This window comes from Aquarana catesbeiana, linkage group LG07 (assembly GCF_042186555.1).
Source record: "Aquarana catesbeiana isolate 2022-GZ linkage group LG07, ASM4218655v1, whole genome shotgun sequence".
In the NCBI taxonomy this organism is placed as follows: Eukaryota; Metazoa; Chordata; class Amphibia; order Anura; family Ranidae; genus Aquarana; species Aquarana catesbeiana.
Genome location: NC_133330.1, coordinates 146,628,461 through 146,652,124, shown reverse-complemented (window position 1 = coordinate 146,652,124; position 23,664 = coordinate 146,628,461). Strand labels below are relative to the sequence as shown.

Here is a 23,664-nt window from a genome sequence, read left to right as displayed (position 1 = left end):
ATGGGGCCAATATGGTCTGTCCTCCCTTTTTTACTGTTTACATACTTAAAGAATTTCTTGGGATTTTTTTTGCTCTCCTCCGCTATGTGTCTTTCATGTTCTATCTTAGCCATCCTTATTGCACCCTTACATTTCTTGTTGCATTCTTTATAAAGTCTGAATGCTGATGATGATCCCTCAACCGTCTATTTTTTGCAGGCCTTCTCCTTTGCTTTTATATGCATTTTTACATTGGAGTTAAGCCATCCAGGACTTTTGTTCGCTCTTTTTAATTTATTACCCAATGAGATGCATTGGCTAATGCCCTTATTTAATATGTTCTTATTTAATACACTCTTAAAGCAAACCCATCTCTCCTCCGCGTTCTTTGTTCCTAAGATTTTATCCCAATTCATGCCTTCTAACAAGGTTCGTATTTTAGGGAAGTTGGCTCTTTTGAAATTCAGTGTCTTTGTATTCCCCTTATGTTTCCTATTTGTGTGATTTATACTGAAGCCAATTGACCTGTGATCGCTGATTCCTAAATTGCCCCTTATTTCCGCATCCGTGATCAGGTCTGTATTGTTGGTAATCAGTAGATCCAGTAACGCTTTATTTCTAGTTGGTGCATCTGTCCTGCAAGACATTTAGGAAATGGCGAGCCTTAGACGAATGCGTGGTCCCCTCCGCCCAGTTTATGTCGGGATAATTAAAATCCCCCATTATGATAACACTTCCCATCCTTGCTGCTAATCCAACTTGTGATAGGAGATCCATCAGGGTTTACTTCCTCTTTACATTTCCTGAGGAATGAGAGTCCCCCTTTGCTAATCTCCACTCAACCAACCAAGACAACCAACGTTTACTACCCTCCCAGTGTGCCAATGGCAGAAACCATATAAACAATAAACCATATAAACATTCTCTCGCCTCGACTACTGCAACTCCCTTTTCATTGGCTTACCTCTACATAGTCTATCACCTCTTCAATCCATTATGAATGCCGCTGCCAGACTCATCCACCTTACCAATCGCTCTGTGTCTGCCACTCCTCTCTGTCAATCCCTCCACTGGCTTCTGATCAGCCAAAGAATTAAATTCAAAATTCTAACAACTACGTACAAAGCCATCCACAATTTCGCCCCCAACTACATCACTAGCTTATTCTCTAAATACCAATCTACTCGTTCTCTTCGTTCCTCTCAAGACCTCCTGCTCTCTAGCTCCCTCGTCACCTCCTCCCACGCTCGCCTCCAGGACTTTTCCAAAGCCTCTCCAATCCTATGGAATGCCTTACCCCAATCTGTCCGCTTATCTCCTACTCTATTAGCTTTTAGACGATCCCTGAAAACCCTTCTCTTCAGAGAAGCCTACCCTACCCACACCTAACAACTGTATTTTCATTTTTTCCATCAGCTCATCCCCCACAGTTATCACCTTTTGTTTCCACTTGACCCTCCCTTCCAGATTGTAAGCTCTAATGAGCAGGGCCCTCTGATCCCTCCTGTATTGATTTGTATTGTAAGTGTACTGTCTGCCCTCATGTTGTAAATGCTGCGCAAACTGTTGGCGCTATATAAATCCTGTACAATAACAATAATACAATAATAATAATAACAAAGATGCATCCGTTCCCTCATAACAAAATGGGTGAAATCTTTCGGTGTCTCCCAATTTATCCTGCCATATACTTCTAGAACTTTTACTTGTTTTCAAATTGCTGTATATGTTTCTACAACTCAGTCTTCCTCCTGTTGTTCACTAACCAAGTTTGATTTACTACACATGTTATGGACATACAGGGGGAGAGCTACTAAAACTGGAGCATGCAAAATCTGGTCCAGCTCTGCAAAAAAAAAAATCAGCTTCCAGGTGTTATTGCCAAAGCTTATTTGAACAAGGTGAAGTTAGAAGATGATTGGCTATCATGCACAGCTGCACCAGATAAATCTCCCCCACACTGTTCTCCTCCAGGCATTTTTTTCTCAAGATGTATGGGTCCCGATTTATCTTCACAAGATGATTGATTAATCCTTGCAGGGCCTAATGTTGACAAACTCTTCATATGGACATTTTACCTCAGACCATTGGCCAGTGGTTCCCCCTCTTAAGGGACACCCAGCCAATAGGCTTACATTATAGTGCCCTTAGTGCTACTTTTTTGTATATGATTTTATACTGCATTTTTTTGCGTAAAATCTACCATAATGGATACTTACTGTATGTTTATCTTTGTATGCTCTCAGTTCCTTGTGTTTCCTTCTTTTCCTTCCCCTCTTGTTTTCCTTACTTTATTTCCCTTCCTTCCCTTCACACCCAGCTAAGGCAGACTGCATTTGGAACAGTGGCGGCTGGTGCTCAATATTTTGGGGGGATAGCAAACAAACCTCCCCCCTCACTCGCACCTTCCTAAGACTCCCTGATTGCCCAGGAGGAGAATCAGGAAAACAATAGCGAATATTAATTTGCTATTGTCATACAACTGAGTGGGCTCAGGGCGCAGTGCTCAGCACCCCGAACCTACCATTTTTTGAAGCCAATTAGAGCCTCAGGCTCTAATAAACCCAATTGAAATACATGCGTCTGGTGCCCTGCATGGAGATTAGGGGCCAGGCGGATGGGTTGGGGGGGCACCCCTGCTCCCTGCATGGATGGGCTGCCACTGATTTGGAATGTCTCTCGTGCTCCTATGCTGACTGTTCACTTAATCTCTTATAATGTACTAGGATTAAATACTCTGGGTAACAGACACCAAGTTTAGAGAGAATAAAAATGTCTGTGACATTGTGATATAACATTTCTTCAAGAAAGACATTTGGAACACAATACTTCCATCAGACTTCACTCCCTATATTACCCTACCTTATATTATAGGTTATCAGATACTAATAAAGCAAAAGGGTTTGATTTCTTTTCGATTTGTGTGCTAATCTATACAGAGGATATTTATTTCTTAAAGACACCATAGAAAATACACCCTGCACATTTGCTAACATCTACAGCCTTAATCATCTCCAAACAACCTTTTTTACAAATCCTTATGAAATGTACTGAATCCGCAACAGGACTTACTGTTATGGCTGGGGATAAAAACATAGTCTTAAATACCTTATTATACATTATTTCTTATTATGTATACAAACAATGCTAGCCTACCCAATGCCTCTTCACTAGTGCAGATAAAGTTTTGATTTGGTGGACAGGGGTTACCTCATGGCCACTCTTAGCCATTTTGGCCTTGGATCTAAAATGCACCACCAAATCTTAGCATTATATGAGCCCAAGTCTAGATTAATGGCATATTGAACAAATGTTTTACACTTTATAATGGCATTACTCAGGGGTGCTCCCTGTCACCCCTGCTCTTTGGAACCAATCCTGTCCTCCATTAGGCAAAACCCAAACATCCATGGGATTCAGACTGGTGAGCAAATATGCTCCATATAAGGAAGACATTTTATATACAACAACCCCATGCATCCCTCCCTAATTTGACAATGTTCAGAATTATTTTGTATCCAATATGAAAAGATGCAGACTGGGAAAAAAATATGAGGTATGGCTCCCCACATGGATCCAAAAATAAAAACTTTCAAAAAGGGAAAGGGAAGACCCCAGCCGGGGTAGAAAAGAAAGAAAGAAGGAAGAGGAGAAAGTGAGCAAGAGCATCAGGACAGGAAAAGGAGACCCAGAGAGGGAGTCCAAATGAGCAACTAAATGGAAAAGCGAACCCACTTGTTATCAAGCACCTTCCTAAAGCTCTGTATGAACATAGCTGGCCCATGGTTCCCATACCTTTTTTAAACCATTTAATTGTATCATTAATTATGCTAGTAATGTGCTCACTAAGTATTATCCAAGAAACTTTGCGTCAGAGCAAAGAAATAGAAATGAAAGATGTCTTCCAGGAGCAAGCTATGGTGAGTTTTGCAGCTAACAACATACAGTGGATCAATTTTTGCTTGGCAGGGGGAATATGATCTACCCAGTCATTCAATAAGGCCACACAGGGCAATTGTAGCTCTGGAGTCCCAGTAACCTTTCCAATAAAGCAAACACCTTATTCCAAAAGCCCCTAAGCTTAGGGCATTCCTATCAGGTGTGATACATCATTCCATAAGACTGACACCCCCAAAAACAGAGGGGTGAGATATACCATTGGGTCAAGCCTTTTACGCCTGCCTCCACCAAAAAGATATTTAGCATGCCCTTATATGCAGATTGAAGGCAAGAGTGCCAGTGGTCCAGATCTCTCTGAGGCTAATTCGAGTTCCATGCATGCATATTAGGTAATTTAGCATCAGTGGCAAGCAAGAGCCTGTAAATAACAGAAATCCCCCCCCCCCGTCACTGGGATCCCTTGTACACTTTGTCTCTTAAGGAATCACCTTAGGATCTCTAGTTACTGCAGGGCCCAAGGAGCGCAAAAAGTGTGACAATCTGATACAGGCCCTTATTCAGCCACCAGCGGAAGGCCTCTGCATCCTGGCCAGGGGAGAATGCTGAATTGTTGAAAAGGTAAGCCAACGGATCAAAAGATGAAAATAGGTTAGTATTGGCCGGCACTCGATCCCAGATCACCAATGAATGAGATAAAGTAGGGGTAAGAATAGGGGGTCTACTCTTCCCGGGTTGCATTTAACATAGCTTGTTAATTTGCCATCCGTTCCATAGCTAGCCATTCCGTTTTTTCAGCTCGTGAATACACCGGCGAAAACTGTGCCACCTGAGCCACTAGGTAGTATAGCATAAAATGTGGGAGGCCAAGACCTCCTCTCCTATTGTGAGCAAAGAGCATCTGTTTAGAACCTCTATGGCCCTTGCCACCCCAGACATAATGTATGAGCTTAGATTGAAATCGTAACAGATCTGCTTCAACAAACGATATAGACCATCTTGATATAGTGGATTCCACCCAGCCAGGACAGCTTGCCAATCCTTTGATGTGGTAGCTGCATTAGTTTTCTTTTTTTCAGGATTTTGTTTTTATTTGGCCTAGTGATCAAGCCATTAGCACACTTGGTCTTAGGGTGCCTGCATTCTCGATGAAGTAGTAAAACAGACATCTTTTGATACGAGCATTGCCAGTCTGGGCGTGGGGTAGTGTTAGACTAGGAGATTTAGATGGACTTGACTAATAAATCAAGACTGAAATTCAGTTAACATTTTATAAGCAGTTACAGCTAAAAAAAATTCCCTTATGGGATAAAGGTTTACATAAATGAATAGAAGGTGATCATTTTAAGTACCCCTGCCAGTGTTAAATGGTTTGTCGCAACACTTTAATTGCCCCTTTTGCTAGACAGCTTGGTCTGTTAAAGTAAGTTGAAAAATAACACACTTGCTGGCTAGATCACCAGGTGAATAAAAAGGAAAAAGGCCTAAAAAAAAAAAAATGAATGCAGTCACCACATTTAAGAATTGGTGAGCTGCAATTCAATAAATATTTATTGAATGGATTTATTACTGCTTTACAGTAAGTATATAATCTAACATTTTTTCCTTACCTTTTCCTCTCACATTTTGTCATGTTATAACCAAAAACATAAATGTATTTTATTGGGATTTAATGTGATAGACCAACACAAAGTGGCACATAATTGTGAAGTGGAAAGACAATAATAAATGGTTTTCAAAATGATTTACAAATAAATATCTGAAAAGTGAGGCGTGCATTTGTAGTCAGCCCACTAACTCTGATACCCCTAACTAAAATTTAATGGAACCAATTGCCTTTAGAAGTCACCTAATTAGTAAATAGAGTCCACTTGTGTGTAATTTAATCTCAGTATAAATACAGCTGTTCCGTGAAGCCCTCAGAGGTTTGTTAGAGAACCTTAGTGAACAAACAGCTTCATGAAGACCAAGGAACACACCAGACAAGTCAGGGATAAAGTGGAGAAGTTTAAAGCAGGGTTAGGTTATAAAAAAATATCCCAAGCTTTGAACATCTCAAGGAGCACTGTTCAATCCATCACCTGAAAATGGAAAGGGTATGGCACAACTGCAAACCTATCAAGGCATGGCCATCCACCTAAACTGACAGGCTGGGAAAGGAGAGCATTAATCAGAAAAGCAGCCAAGAGGCCCACCGTCACCACCCCCCGCCACCATCGTCACCGCCCCCCACCGCGGTCGCAATGCTAGTCCTGAAAGACAGACATCCCAGGCCCCCACGGGCGCGGCAATCTCCCGGCCTGACACCTGCTGAGGAGACAGAGCAGCCTGAGCAATGGCACAGGTCAGGCTGTATTTATGGAAATAGTTAGGCTGCATTAATGGTAATATTCAGGCTGCATTCATGGCAACATTCAGGCTGCATTAATGGCAATATTCAGGCTGCATTAATGGCAATGGTCAGGCTGCATTAATGGTAATGATCAGGCTGCATTTATGGCAATGGTCAGGCTGCATTTATGGCAATGGTCAGGCTGCATTTACGGCAATGGTCAGGCTGCATCTATGACATTGGTCAGGCTGCATTTATGGCAATGGTCAGGTAATATTCAGGCTGCATTAATGGCAATATTCAGGCTGCATTTATGGCAATGGTCGGGCTGCATTTATGGCAATGGTCGGGCTGCATTTATGGCAATGGTCAGGCTGCATTTCTTTGACACAGGTTAGGCTGCATTTCATGGGCACTGGTAAATATTTTAATACACTATTTGGTTCAGAATATTTTTTTTTCTTGCTTTCCTCCTCTAAAACCTAAGTGCGTCTTATGGTCAGGTACGTCTTATGGAGCAAAAAATACGGTATGTGCTACTTTGTGTTGGTCTATCACATAAAATCCCTATAAAATACATTCAAGTTTTTGGTTGTAACATGACAAAATGTGGAAAATTTCAAGGAATATGAATACTTTTTCAATGCACTGTATGCTATTAAATTACCCATTACTACTGCACAAAAAATCATTCAATGTCAGATGTACAGCTCCTTGGTCAAAGTATTTTGAAAGAATCAAAACAAAAAAAAGACTCTGTTGTTATGCCTATCTAAATGGATCAGTGAAAAATTAATTCAAACATAATTTCAGAGATCAGCAGTGTGTGACATGCCTGTGGCCTTGGGGCTTCCTCATTGGACTGGACAGATACTAAATTGCTACTTTTGCAACCAATATCATAATTTTCTGCTGCAAAGACTAATTTGAGATCAGGAACTCCAAGTATTCTTTAGCCACCACTCACATTGTGTTCACACTTTTGTACTCTCAATCATGCTATACTCTACAACCTGCACTGAAAAAAATACATAACTTTTTTTAAAGCATATTTAGGCATTTTTGTCCCCATAGAATTCAATAGGTACCCCTGAAAAACTACTTCTTTAGAACTGCTCTCCTGCCCTTGACAATCCTAGGAAGAAAATACCTGAAATTTGATACACAAATACACTTGCATAAAGCTTGTAAAACACCCCAAAAAATGCTTCAAAATCACTAGGAGTACTAGGAATGCTCAGGTAACGCATGCTTACTTGTGTGCCTAATCACCAATGATACATCAAAATGTAACCTGAGTCTACATTAACCCCTTTGGTGCTCTTAAAGTGTTACTAAACCCACAACAGTAAAATCTGTCTGTATATGCAGAAAAGCATGCTTGTTATAATCACTGTGGAACTTAAGGGGTTAATGCATTGTGTAAAAAGGCTCTTTGACACTATATGGACAGATCCTTCCCTCCTGCACTGTCTATCTTGGCAAGGCCATATAATACAGTGAGGATAGCCATCCTGCACATACTCAGTTTAGTCTCTATTGCTGGAGAGAACATTTCCTGTTTCAGTTGAACTATTCAGGTCACATGATATTGACATCATACATGTGAGCATGTATCCTGGCTGTAGTAGAGATCTCCTCCAGCCTGGAAACTCAGCACTGGACAAACTGTGCAGTTTAACATATGACCGTGGTATACAGATCAGCAAAAAAGGTATATAGTGGCAGTATTTTAATGTAAAAAGATGATTTATAAGCTGTGGGCACTGTGGGGAGGCAGAGGAACAATTTTCATATTACTGGGTTTAGTAACACTTTAATGTAACATACTCCTTACAATTTCTGGGTTGGGAGTTGTTTACAATTTGGCTATTTGTCTTAAATGAGTTATTATATTGTAGGTAAGCTACAGCAAGTCAGTTAAAGAAAATAGTTCAACAGAAAGGACTTTAAGAGTCACACAGCTTTAGGTTGTTAAACATATATTCCATTTAAAAAAGGAAATACATTTTGGCATCTTTATGGGATATACCCAGTTCATCAAACTTAGGTAGTCTGGTAGAAAATATCTCTCTGGAACCATAGGTTTCCTTCAATTTTAGACAATTTTAGACAATTTTAGATGTCAGTCTAACATTTTTTTTCTTACAATGAGAGTTGCCTAAAGTATAAGGGTAAGCATACTATTCGTATGGCTGTGTTTGGCAAGGCAAAAATGTGCTTGACTCCTATTTAAATTGAGCAATCAATTTATAATAAAACAGGGGGAAGTTTTGTTCGTATAGGGAATAATGAATAAACATGTTATAATATACAGGTTATATAAGCACCCGAACATGTGTTTATTTTAATTTCCTGTAATTTTCTAGGGTTCAGGCTGGGAAAGGGATTGACAGGACTGCGGGCAAATCAGGGCTCTGTTGCACTACAGAATCAGTCTTGTACTGGGAACATGCATACTAGAGGGGAAAGGAGAGGCATGATTCTTCGCTGTGCTACTGCTCCTTCATTGTCTTAGCACAAAAAAATATTTTGCTAAAGTCACCCATCAGATGAATGAGAATCAAAACCTATTCCAAGGGAGAAGGTGTGGAAAGAATATGATATTGACTAGAAAATCTGGACTTTTGCCAAATGGTCCCAGTTTGTTAGAAACACTGCAATGTCTTTGTGTTTTCCTTTGACATGAAAAATATATAAAAAGATGTTAGTTCTTAAACCCCATAAGTAATAAATGAGGCAGAAATTTCTGTGAAAGATTTTAAACAAATGTTGATGTATGATTACTGTGGATGATGTACAATAGAGTCAGCACTGATAAATAAGTTTGGGCCTTTAGTTTTTTTGTCTTTTTTTTACTTTGTTTGGTCAGTTAAAAAGGAGTCACATGAAAGGCAAATGCAAAATGTATTGTTTAAAGAATTTAAACATTTTTGTGAAGGAAAATAATAGGTGAAAATGGATCTGAGGACAATAATGGGGTAGAAAATATAAGTGGGTAGAAGGGCAAGAACAGAGACACAGCAATTTAATATTTGTACAGTAACTTACCAAGGAAAGCAGAGGGAGACACAGTCCCATTGCTTCTTGACACCATGACACTAATACCAGTTTCTATAAATGGAACAGAAAAATCCACTACTTCTGAGCGTTCCTCATTTATGGTAAGTGACCCAACAGCCATATATGCACGTTTAGTTACCACCTAATGATTTAAGAAAAAGATAAAGTTAAATTTTACATAACTAAAGCATCTTAATGGATGTAAACAATGACCAGAACACATGCCCATTAACAAATTCCAAGTGTTTTCACTCTTCAGACACAATAACATTTAATTGCACAAGGGCCATGTATGAATAGCTACCTCGGCTTCCCCGTACGAGGCACAAGCAAGGCGATACACTGACAGATCTGGAGGAGACCTTTATGGCAACAGCGATTTGCTGATCACTGGTGCAATGCTTTACAGGCTCCTGCAACAAAAAATAATAAATGCACATTTTTTTGCCTGCAAAAAAATTTGCATTTATTTTATTTTTTTTAAAAAGTGAACTTATCCTTTAATTGCTATATGAAATTCCACCTCCTGATAAAATTCTCCATTTAATTACTGTTACTCCAGAGAGTAATAATCATAAATTAGGAATAATATCTACTCTCCAAGGCATTATATCGTTTTTACAAGGTCCAATTTGTTATAGTGAAGTATTAATTTTTCCCTATAACAGATTAGCTACTTCAGTCCCATATAGACTCAGGATGAATAGGTCTGGTCATGGGTTGCCATCTGGTGGTCAAGGGAGGTAATACTAAAGTAAATACATAACTGGTTATCAAACTAACCCACCAATAAGAAGAAAGTTCCACTGTCTGGCCATGTTTATTAAAATTAGGATATTCTTTTTCTACTCAATAGGATGGCAAAGGGACACAGTCAGGGGGGAGGACAATCTACACACACCATCTCATGAGGACACTCAGATCATCATCAGAGGAGAGACGTCATTTTAGGGGAGCTCAACTCCACCCATTAATCAGCAGCCATCTTTGGGTCTGATCATCAGTTATCTAAAAGGTTACCTGATACTTGGAGGGTAATTATAATATATCTTCTGTTGATTTTGCTTGTTTAGATTAATAAGCCTAATAATAATTATTAATAATTATGATAATAATAGTAACAGCCAATTATTAAATAATATTTAATTATTGAATTTAATCCTTTCTCTCTCTCTCATTCCAAGCAGGTGTGGTAAACAGCACATCGGATATAGATGAAGTTCAAAGCAATCAGACCATCCCACTGGTCATATATAGCAAAAATTCAAACCGGGATTGCTGCACTCAAAATTTATATATATACATAATAGTATACAAAAGGTAAATGTGATGTTCCAAAAAGCAACAGTGTCGGACAAAGTCCATAACGCCCTTCTTCAGGCTAGAACACAAAGTGAGATGCATTGCACAAATACTGTATATATAGCTCTCACAAATAAGTCTTAACCCCTTCACAAAAATATATGCAAATCAAAATCTCAGTTCAGTCTCTGGGGATTAAGGTGTTTAATTGGTGTATCCCCTTCCAATTTTCTTAAAGTCAATTTACAATCACCCCCTCGTATGTTTTTTTTTACACCATCTATGACCATAAATTTTAATTTTGATACTGTGTGTCCCTTCTCAACAAAATGCCTTGCTAAAGGTAGTTGTGTCCTTTTGTCTCTAATGGAATACTTGGGGTATGCGATATTTTGCTTTCTGAGTAGTTTCACTCACATAAAGTAAACCAAAGGACATTTAATGATATAGATAACAAATGAAGATTAGCATGTAAAATAATCTCTGGTCTAAATGTCAGGATTTTTTGGTGCAATCTTCTACTCTACAACTGACACGGAAATTGAAAAAGCTGTCACAAAAACTTGTCACTATGGAACTCCAGAGATTACATTGACTGTACATTTTATACAGCAAGAGAGAGCAGCTTTATTCCAACAAATAGCCAACATTGAGACTCAGATGTCTGGGACTATGGAACATGAGGAATTTACAAACGTAAAGAAAGCCTATGATGATAAAATGATTCCATTCAGAAAAAACATAGAAATACGGAAGAGATCTAAATTAGAACAGGGCCGTGAAGTTTGTGCTAACAATCATATGTAAAGACAAGAGAGAGCGCACGCCAGCCCTAGTGTGTTATCGTTTAATAGATGAAGATAAGTGTATAAAAAACGAGGGTTGCATTCACAAACATCCAGTGTTAAATGGCATAAACAGCTCCATAATAGCCTCCTCTCCTGGTCTGTAGAGATCAGTTAGCTCACAGAAACTAGCAGCATGGTAAAGTATTTCAGTAAGCACAGACTGCCTGCTTCCTGGTAACACACACCACCCAAAGCACTCACACGGACCAGCCGGCGCTGCCTGATGTCACTCGTGGCCAGGGAGGGGATGCACAGGGATGCAGCTGACTCCTCTCGTAAGCTTCATGCAATTGCTAGGACAACATGTTTCGGAGGCGTGGCCTCCTTCTTCAGGTAACGCCCTCATCTCCTCTAGTGATAATATATGCTCAAACCCCTCGCCTCTCCTATCTATGAACCAATGGCATCATAACAGACCAGGAGCACGGAGTACACAGCAAGAGGTATCTACAAGACAGAGGGGTTATATAGCAACAGCATCCTAAAATGGTGTTTAGTAAAATAAACATAGAAAATTAGCACTATCTTTAATGTAAATCTAAATAAAAAGAATTCTTGTCATATGTAATTAAAACTTATTTAAAAAGTACTTATGTGAACAGTACTATAAAATATACTATAAAATATACACTATATATTAGTTAATATCATCAACAACAAAAAATCACGCTGCGAGGGCATAATCATACATATCAAAATACATAAATAAATGATATATAATATATAATACATAATACAACATAATATCGATAAAGATGCAAGACGTCATGGCATATCCAATGTAGCAATTAATTGTATTATATTATATGGTTTTTAGGTGGTGAAGAAATAAAGTTATATTAAGCTATAAAGTATATGGTGGGGTCCCATACTAAAATGGACCCCTATCTGATAACATTATAATCTGATTCATACAAGATGAATGGCCCGTGTGAGTGCTTTGGGGCGGTGTGTGTTACAAGGAAGCAGGCGGTCTGTGCTTACTGAAATACTTTACCACGCTGCTAGTTGCTGTGAGCTAACTGATCTCTACAGACCAGGAGAGGAGGCTATTATGGAGCTGTTTATGCCATTTAGCACTGGATGTTTGTGAGTGCAAACCTCGTTTTTTATACACTTACCCTCATCTATTAAACGATAACACACTAGGGCTGGCGTGCGCTCTCTCTTGTCTTTATATATTTTCAGAATCATGTCTACCACCCAGTGGACTTTTGGGAGAGCTGCAACACCTTAAGTGAGGAATATACATACAGACTGTTCACTGTTAGAATAGGTATAGTGGGGACAGCGCTAAACTTGGTTTGTTGTATGTGTTTTAACAACCAAATGTGTATAATTGGACCGACCCTAACTTTTATCGGTCAAGACCATTCAGATTTGGATTTCGTAACAAGCAAATACAGTATCTCACAAAAGTGAGCACACCCCTCACATGTTTGTAAATATTTTATTCTATCTTTTCATGTGACAACACTGAAGAAATTACACTTTGCTACAATGTAAAGTAGTAAGTGTACAGCTTGTATAACAGTGTAAATTTGCTGTCCCCTCAACACACAGCCATTAATGCTTAAACTGCTGGCAACAAAAGTGAGTACACCCCTAAGTAAAAATGTCCAAATTGGGCCCAATTAGCCATTTTCCCTCAGTGGTGTCATGAGACTCGTTAGTGTTACAAGGTCTCAGGTGTGAATTCGGGAGCAGGTGTGTTAAATTTGGTGTTATCGCTCTCACTCTCTCATACTGGTCTCTAGAAGTTCAACATAGCACCTCATGGCAAAGAACTCTCTGAGGATCTGAAAAAAGAATTGTTGCTCTACATAAAGATGGCCTAGGCTATAAGAAGATTGCCACGACCCTGAAACTGAGCTGCAGCACAGTGGCCAAGACCATACAGCGGTTTAACAGGACAGGTTCCACTCAGAAAAGGCCTCACCATTGTCGACCAAAGAAGTTGCGTGCACGTGTTCAGTGTCATATCCAGAGGTTGTCTTTGGGAAATAGACATATTAGTGCTGCCAGCATTGCTGCAGAGGTTGAAGGGGTGGGGGGTCAGCCTGTCAGTGCTCAGACCACACTGCATCAAATTGGCCTGCATGGCTTCCATCCAAGAAGGAAGCCTCTTCTAAGGATAATGCACAAGAAAGCCCACAAACAGTTTGCTGAAGACAAGCAGACTAAGGACATGGATTACTGAAACCATGTCCTGTGGTCTGATGAGACCAAGATAAACTTATTTGGTTCAGATGGTGTCAAGCATGTGTGGCGGCAACCAGGTGAGGAGTACAAAGTCAAGTGTGTCTTGCCTACAGTCAAGCATGGTGGTGGGAGTGTCATGAGTGCTGCCGGCACTGGGGAGCTACAGTTCATTGAGGAAACCATGAATGCCAACATGTACTGTGACATACTGAAGCAGAGCATGATCCCCTCCCTTCAGAGACTGGGCTGCAGGGCAGTATTCCAACATGATAACGACACAAAACACAACTCCAAGACGACCACTGCCTTGCTAAAGAAGCTGAGGGTAAAGGTGATGGACTGGCCAAGCATGTCTCCAGACCTAAACCCTATTGAGCATCTGCGGGGCATCCTCAAACATAAAGTGGAGGAGCACAAGGTCTCTAACATCCACCAACTCCGTGATGTCATCATGGAGGAGTGGAAGAGGACACCAGTGGCAACCTGTGAGGCTCTGGTGAACTCCATGACCAAGAGGGTTAAGGCAGTGCTGTAAAATAATGGTGGCCACACAAAATATTGACACTTTAGGCTCAATTTGGACATTTTCACGTAGGCGTGTACTCACTTTTGTTGCCAGCAGTTTAGACATTAATGGCTGTTTGTTGAGTTATTTTGAGGGGACAGCAAATTTACACTGTTATACAAGCTGTACACTCATTACTTTACATTGTAGCAAAGTGTCATTTCTTCAGTGTTGTCACATGAAAAGATATAATAAAATATTTACAAAAATGTGACGGTGTACTCAATTTTGTGAGATACTGTATATACTATAGTACTGTATATACTATACTATACAGTATATATATATATATATATATATATATATATATATATATATATATACTGTTACAGACAATTTTGAAACTTTTATGCAATTATCTTAGTGTCTGTACATCATAATTGAGGCACTGTGATTCAATCGATTTGACAGGCATTCCATGACACAATATTATATAATAAGTGTAGCACTGTGAAATAACCAAAATATCAATATTAAAAGAAATATCAACATAAATAAAAAAAAGTGCTTCAATAAAGTGCATGTGAAAACGTCATAAATCACATTTTATTATCAATGTAAAAAAACAGTGATCAAAAAAAAAAACTCCAATACTGAAAAGTTCATTCAAAGAAATCTCAAGGTGAGTATAAATCCAAACGTGATATGGTGAAATATCCTGTTGCCAGAGGAGAGGAGAGAGGAGAAGAGATAAAATCCACCAGACACCACAGTGTGTACAGATGAACCTTACTGAATGCTAAGACCACCAGTAGCGGCCTTTTTACAACAAGGACCATTCTGTTACTGGTGGTCTTAGCTTTTGGTAAGGTTCATCTGTACACACCATGGTGTCTGGTGGATTTTATCTCTTGTCCTCTCTCCTCTCCTCTGGCAACAGGAGGCAACAGGAGGTGACGCAACACGTTCTACAGGATGTGATGGTGGTGTGACGGATTAGCGGTCGTGTGAGATGCTGAGTATCAGCCTGGCCAATTTTATCCAGTCACACTAGCGACTTTGCACACATTACCATCCATTACCATTACTCCCACCACCCAATATTGAGATTTCTTAGGGAGGGTGAAAATTTAGCACCCATCAAGGCTCCACTGCTCTGGAGGTAGCACACTTCATCAAAAATAAAAAAACATGAGTAAGAAGGTATTCCAAAACATTCAGAATGTACAAAGGGTATTCAGTAGTTAAATCTGTGTAAAATTCAAGATAGAAAGAAATTGCTTCAGCTGCAAAATGGTGAAGAATTGAAAAGTAGAAGCTGGCAACATCGCAGGTCAACGAGGTGCAGTGTTTAACCAACCATAAATCATCTATAATGCTTAAAAGATGGTTTGTATCTTTTAAGTAGCTGGAGAGTCGCACAACTAAAAGCTGAAGCTGGCCATTAAGCCACTCACCCATCTTTTTGATAAGCTATGATCGGTTTCCCATGGAGGGGATTTAACCCCTTCTGTGTCTTGGGGTAATGATAAAGGCTCGCCAAGACAGGGTATTCAGGGATGAGAAGATCTGCCTCCTTAGGCTTAAAAAACCCTAAGCTTATACTCTATTAACCAAATTATCCAAAACAGCTTTATATGCCTTAGCAGGGTAGCTTTTAACTTAATGTATGCACATTATTCAGAAAGCTGTCTTGGAGCCTGATCCCTATAGGTGTCAACTCTCATCACAACCACCAAGCTGCCTTTATCATAGTTACGAATGACTATAGAAGTATCAGCTGTCAGGTTTTTTTTAAGGCCAGACGTTCATTTTTAGTTACAATATCTTGTGGAATGTTGTTACTCAAAGACATGGAGAGGGAGATGATGTCCCACTCAACCAATTTTTGGAACTTGCCCATCTCAGGGGTGCGCGAGTGAACAGGGTGGAACCATAAACAGATTTTAAATGCCACAGCTCGCATAGAATTATCACCTTCTTACCATTCAGAACAGAGCCTTTTCTCCCCCCGCCAAGTCTTCAAGATGCCTAAATGCACAATAGTCACTAAAATTAAACCTTGTAGAAAACTCTTCACTGCTCACTGACACATCCTCTGTGTGTGATCCACCATTACTGTTCTCAGAAAAATAGTGTTTTTTTAATTGTAATGCAATTGTAATGTAATTGTTTGCTGTATGCTGTGTGTTGTGGAGCACTGCATCACAAAAAGAAAGGGTAAGGTGTATTTTTAGTGATTTAAGGTGCTCAGCCACTTCACGATGTATGAGCTGCCTAAATGCAGAGTGACTTGTGTTAATGCACATACATTAGTGCAATGCACTACATGGGCCCTATTTAATGTGCAGACACTTTTTTAGTATTCCTTTTGAACCTAGGAACAATCCTCTTTTTTCCATTTCAAATACAACAGTGTCAGCCTTTGTCAGTTGAAGCAATTAATCAGAAAAATTGCCACAATATTGTGAGAGACGAAATGGAAATGCCATCACAGGGATGACGGCTAACAAGTCTGCAACGGCTGTGTTTCAAATACCAGGGACGTGCGGTGAGGTCAGTGGCTGTTGAGGCACTGGCTAGTATCAGAGCCAGATACACACAGGTTACATACACCACGATCGTTAAAGCGAGAGCAATATTTCTAGCACTAGAATTCCTCTGTAACTCTAAACATGTAACCTGTAAAAATTTTAAAGCGTCACCTATGGAGACTTATAAGTACTGATATTTGCCTTCGTTCCACAAGTGTGTGCAATTTTAAAGTGTGACGTGTTTTTTTTTTATTCATGAAACAATGAAAAAAATGCGTTTAAAAAAATTGCTGCGCAAATACCATGGGACATAAAAAGTTGCAAGGACCACCATTTTATTACCTAGGATGTCTGCTAAAACAATATATATATATGTTTGGGGGTTCTGAGTCATTTTCTAGCAACAAAAATGATGATTTTTACATGTAGGAGAGAAGTGTCAGAATTGGCCTGGGTGGCAAGGGGTTAAGGGGGGCATGCCTCCACTGCAGCATTTTTATTGGACAGCTGGGACCAATGGTACTTTACCATTGGTCCAAGGCTCCAAGCTGTTCATTGAGCTCAGTGCCTCTGACAAGAAGTGAGACGCACTGTGAGCTCAACCTCTCAGTCTACTGCAAACAGTTTGTCAGCTTGTATTTAAAGTGGCCGCTCTGTATTCAGCTTCTGACAGGCTGCGCAAGGAGCCCCATATCTCTGGCACCATAGGTCATAGGAGCCCCACATTGTTACCAGGGGCGCGGTAGGACATAAGCTACATACGCCCCAAATTTGTCTTCTCGGGTCACCAAGCTACGACCCTCGAAGCTCAATTTTTATTTTTTTATTTTTTTATGTTCATGGCAGTCACCTGCCTCCCCTGACTGCACATCCCTGGTAAATACCTGAATATTAGGCCCCTTTCACACTGGGGCGATTTGCAGGCGCTATTGCGCTAATAATAGCGCCTGCAAACTGACCCGAAAGTGCCGCTGCTTTGTCTCCAGTGTAAAAGCCCCGAGGGCTTATACACTGGAGCGGTGCACTAGCAGGACGGGAAAAAAAGTCCTGCTAGCAGCATCTTCGGAGCAGTGAAGGAGCGGAGTGTATACCGCTCCTTCACCGCTCCTGCCCATTGAAATCAATGGGCAGGAGCGGAGTGTATACCGCTCCTTCACCGCTCCTGCCCATTGAAATCAATGGGACAGCGCGGCTATACCGCCGGCAAAGCACCTCTGCAGGGTTAACCTGACGGTAAAGCGGCGCTTACCATAGCGGCGCTTTTCCGCCGCCCCCGCCCAGTGTGAAAGGGCCCTTAGAGGGTCTATTTGTGCCCTAAATCTACCCCATTGTAGAACAATGCATGTGGGTCCTGCTGGGAGCTGGCCGCGGACCTGTGGGTCCTGCTGGCCACTAACTTGTGGGTCCTGCTGACCGCTGGCCTGTAGGTTCTGCTGGCCGCTGGCCTGTGGGTATTGCTGGCCGCTGGCCTGTAGGTTCTGCTGGCCACTGGCCTGTGGGTCCTGCTGGGAGCTGACCATGGCCTGTTGGGCCTGCTGGCCATAGCCCGTGGGGCCTGCTGGCCACTAGCCTAGGGTGACCAGATTCCCTGGTTTCTGGGGACAGTCCCTGGACTGAGCACACTATCCCTGGATTAAGTCTGTCCCAGGTTTTGTCCCTGCTTTGCAGGGCCTATGCGGGGTGGGTGAATCGCAAGCTGGGGCAGTGGGAGGGCGCCAAGGGCCGGCCCTACAATGGGTCCCACTGGGCCTATTGGGCAGCCTCGGAGGGGAGGGGGGGTGAGTGCCGCCAGATTACACAGAGCGGGGATCTTCCGCATACCTGGCGGCCGCTGTCATGCAAAGTCCCGCCTCCTGGACTGGCTCCTATTATAGACAGAACACTGATGATGTCAGTATAACATGCCGTGCTGGGTAAGAGGGAGATCTCTGCTCTGTGTAATCCAGTGGCTCTCCTCTCTCTTATCCTCATGCACTGAACAGACTGCATTGATGGGCACTGATGAGTCCGAGTTGATGGGCACTGGTGAGGCTGCATTGATGGACACTTGTGAGGCTGCATTGATGGGCACTGATCAGGCTGCATTGATGGACACTGGTGAGGCTGCTCTGATGGGCACTGGTGAGGCAGCGCTGATGGGCACTGGTGAGGCAGCGTTGAAGGGCACTGGTGAGGCTGAATTGGTGAGTACTGGTGATTGTGAGCTGATGCGATAGTTCAATAGGCCATTTGTCTCGACTTGCCCCCAGGCCTAAGGCTGCCAGCCCTCCCCTGATCAGAACAGTCTTTGATACAGCACCTGATATATTGTGACTATTATGATATATTCCATTGTAACTGCCTGTTGGAGATGTTATGAAGGAAGTGGAGAGAAGAAATGTAAAATTTGCTAAACAACATGTGATTTTTAAGTGGTCTTAACTCTTCTAACTCCTAGTTTTTAATACTTTGGTATAATGATTTTCAGCAGACAGAGGTTATCTTCTGGGAATAAAAAAGAGAGGAGATAAGGGCGCTCTGGTGGAGGTGGATAGCTGGTCAGAGGGATGATAGTGATGAAGTGGCACTTCTGGCAGCACTTTGGTTTGAGGAGAAGCTACTCTGAAGATATGAGGACGGCCAAGACGACCATGCACCCGCAAAATTTGTCATTAACGTCAGTGCTATATATAATGAAGTCCTGAAGGAATTTGACACAGGGGTACAGGGCACAGATGGCAGTGGTTAAATTAACAATAATAAATAAATATACAAACGTGAGGTTGATATTGAATCAATATACAGGCGTGTTACATGGTCAGACGGGGGTCTATATGCATGTGTTACAAAGGCGACCAGGCGTTTGCACACATGCAAATAGGGTCCTAATAGTATAATTTTGAGCTGACAATGAATAAATATACAGCAGTGTTACAAGGGTGGCCAGGCATTTATACACATGTGTTACGGGGCGGCCAGGCATCTATGTGCACGTGTTACAGGCATTTATGTACAAACGTCCAGCTGCCTTTGTGCCCTGTACCCCTGTGTCAAATTCCTTCAGGACTTCATTGTATATAGCACTGACATTAATGATCCATTTTGAGGGTGCACGGTCGTCTTGGCCATCCTCGTAATACATCTGTCACTTCCCTTATCATTGTGTATTCAACATCTGCCCACACTCCTCCCCTTACTCCTCCCCCTCACCATTCATAAGCCAGCTTGAGGAGTATGGGCATAGGTCTGACGAAGGAGCCGCACATGCTCCGAAACGTGTTACCGCCCCCTTCTCTACACTGACACCATCAGCCTTGTGTGTCCCACAGAGAATACAGGCTTCCCTGCTGCCTCCTCTTTCCAACACGCATGAGAACGCTTTACAGCTGCTGGACAGCTCTACACTGCTCTCTACCACCATGCTGAGGATGGACACATGCCACAGATGAGGACTCCTGATTTTATCATGTCTTTTAACACTCAACAATCTTGTAAGTGCTTTTAACCCTTTGTGCACTTTATTAAATTTTGCATACTGCACTTCCTTTTTTATATCTTCTGGGACTAGACCGGTGTTTAGTTAGAAAGAGTTTCAGCTAGGATTGGACAGAAGAGGAGCCTATCTTCTGGTGGGAGGAAGGACATATAAGGGGGGAGCTGACAGTCAGGTCCCACCTTTGTGTATCAGGAGTCAGCATTTCCTGTATGACTGAAGCCTGAAAACACTATTTTTGCAGATTTGTAATACTTGTATTAAAGGATATGTAAACGTTCAGTTTAAAAAAAAAAGAAAAAACATGTTATACTTACCTCCTAATTATGTCACCATGCTTTGTATTAGAAACAGCATATTAGTTCCTTTATAAAAGTAATAAATAGCAGAATAAAAATAGCATTTTATTTAAAAGGGGAGACTGCAGAGTTATAAAATGTATTCGTTTTCAGACAAAAAAAAATATTTTGGTTATGATAACATTACTAAAAGCTGATTTATCATGCCTATTAAATCATGTCCACTTTAAATAAGCCACACCCATGGTACACAATGTCAGGTATCATCATTGTGAAGAACATTTTAAAAACTAATGGCTTCTGTCCAATACATACTACTATCCCATTCACACCCCCTCCCGTTGCACCTTGGCATTCTCGCCTTAAAGTGGTTGTAAACCCTTACAGACCACTTTTGACTACAGGTAAGCCTATAATAAGGCTTACCTGTAGGTACCGTGGATATCTCCTAAACCATGCAGGTTTAGGAGATATCCACTGTATCAGCATGTGCTGACGTCATCGGCACATGCGCACTGAAGAAACGGATCGAACGTGCCATTTCATCAGCTGATGTGCCGTTACCGACGGCTCCCAGGAGTGACGTCATCGTGGCCCCAGCCAATCACAGCGCCAAAGCCTGCGAAACCCGGAAATAGCTCCGGGAGACAAGACGCAAGCCAGAGCATAGGTGTGCGCACAGGGTGTGTCGGGTGTGCCCAGGCACACCCTAATCCCCCCATGCGCATTAGAGTTATCGATCCGTGTAGCAACATGATCATGGGAAAGATCTCCCTCTTACCGACTCTGCCATAAGAGAAGTGTTTATCCTTTTCTCTTTCACTGTGCCAGCAGGGAGATCAATGTGCCGGGATCATATATATGTAGATACATACACATGCATGCGTGTTTGAGTTTAAGAGTGCACACCCTAATGCATTAGGTTGCGCACACCTATGAGCCAGAGCAGTGTGCCGGGAGCGCTGCTTTGGCTTCAATCTAAGGAAAGTGTTTCATAATGAGCTAATATGCTATGCATACTAGCTCATTAAGCCTTTGTCTTGCAGGTTTTTTTGTGGGTTTACTACCACTTTAAGTGATAGAGACACTTGTTGCAGCACTGCTTTAAAGTTTTTTTGACATGTATTACACCAGGTGGGTTTTTTTTGAGCAATGTTAGTGTCAGACCTTTTATATTATAAAATCTGGGTGGGAGATGGAACTAGTTTAAGGCCCCCACAGCTACTAGGCATTTTTAGTTAGAATTCTTCCACAGGGTATGCCAGCCTAAACCACAAAGAACTTATTGGTGACATAGTTATCTTCAAGATGTTTAAATTGTCCAAAAGGGATGCAGATTATTAAGATGTGTTGACTGCTATATCTGTTGCCTATTGACACGTTCTAAGATATTTTTTTTACTTAACAGGATGTATTCCATGCTCAGATTTTCATATACCTAAATCCAAAGGTCCTAACACTCATAGCTGTAATGCTAACATTTAATACTAATAATAATACAATTTTAATAAATACCCCTAAATATCAAATATCTAATTTTGTCAACAATACATTTTCTATTAGGTTACACTTTTTACCAAAGATGCACCGTATTTTTATCCTTCACAAATTATGACCCTCTATAGTTTCACCAGCATTTTAAATTCCTCATAAATGCTCTATATCTTAACATTTTTTGTGTGAATACCTTCTGTTTTGCATCGATTTTCAAGCCTACTATTATGTCATACTTTTGTATCTATAATGAACAAGGTTATTTTTGTCTCTGAAACATGATTGTTGTTTTCACTGGTGATCCAATAAACTTACAGTATGTTCCATCACCATCAATGTGGTTTCAGATTAATAAGAATAAGCTTTTCGTAAAGGTAACACATTTAATCAGGTAAGCACAATTGCTTTGGTCAGTGCAATCCCTATACATACTGTATATTTTCATATAAAGGTATACTGTCTTCTTACATTCTTTCATTTGCAGTTCTCACCATAATCCAAAATGGATTCTAAATTATTTATTAAACTGCTGTGTTTCAGAAAGCAAATCTAATCAATTCACTGAAAGATCTGCAACCTGACATGCATATACATTTGCATGACAACATTTTTAAATACACAAACAGAGCATTGTCAGGAAAATTGTAGGCTAAAATTTGACAAAGCTCACTTTGGTCATTACACCTACCCAGTATTGAGATAATTTTTATTAGCAGTATTAGGCTAGTGTTAACACCATTTAACACTGTGAAAAAGGGTTGTGTCTTGTTTTGTAGGAGAACTAGAGATAAATGATATGTATAAAATAACTATCATTTTGTAGTGGAACAGTAGCCATGCATCATAAATACCCCTACATATTTTTATTCAAGCAGTGGCGGCCCCTGCATTAAGGGTGCACGGGCGCCGCCCCCTTTCTCCTGCCACCCCCTCTATCACCAATATATAGATTCACGCATTGCATGAATCTATCTATGGCCACCGCTGCCACCCCTTAGTCAGGCACTCGGCCCCTTTTTAGGCGCAAGCCGTCTGAATTACAACGGTGGGGGGGGGGGGGGGGGGGGGGGGTTGAAGCACCTGATTAGAGCCATAGGCTCTAATAGGCATCAAAAAAGGTGACCTGGTCACTCAGCTGCATTATAAAAGCAAATGAATATTCACTTTCCTAACACTAAACCGCCTCTCCGCCCACCAGGTGCTCGGGTCTGTTACCTGTCATCTGATTGACTGAAACGACAGGTGCCGCTATTGGACACCTATCAGGAGGAGAGGTCTGGAGATGAGGAGGGCAGAAGATGCAGGAAGGACCCCGCTCGTCACCCGCTGCCCCACCAAGACAGGGTAAGTGCCGGGCAGACGGCGAGCCAGCGGTGGTCACACTAGGGGCATTCAAGGGCACACTGGCAGCATTTAATGGGAACACTTGCAGCATATGATGGGCACACTGGCAGCATTTGATGGGCACACTGGCAGCATTTGATGGGCACACTGGCAGCATTTGATGGGCACACTGACAGCGTTTGATGGTACAGTGGCAGCATTTAATGGTACGGTGGCAGCATTTGATGGGCATAGTGGCAGCGTTTGGCACAGTGGCTGCATTTGATGGGCACAGTGGCAGAGTTTGATGGCACAGTAGCAGCGTTTGATGGGCAAGTGGCAGCGTTTGGCACAGTGGCTGCAATTAATGGGACTGTGACAGCACTTGAGGGCACAGTGGCAGCATTTGATGGC

General features: G+C 41.4%; 1 protein-coding gene across 1 annotated transcript in view; it reads right to left on the bottom strand.

The window, feature by feature from the left end:
- Positions 1-23,664, bottom strand: part of GRIN2B (glutamate ionotropic receptor NMDA type subunit 2B) — a 1,456,453-nt gene that overhangs the window by 186,536 nt on the left and 1,246,253 nt on the right. The window contains exon 8 of the mRNA XM_073592711.1: positions 9,260-9,413. Coding sequence (XP_073448812.1) covers positions 9,260-9,413 — 154 coding nt within the window. The remainder of the gene's footprint in view (positions 1-9,259; positions 9,414-23,664) is intronic.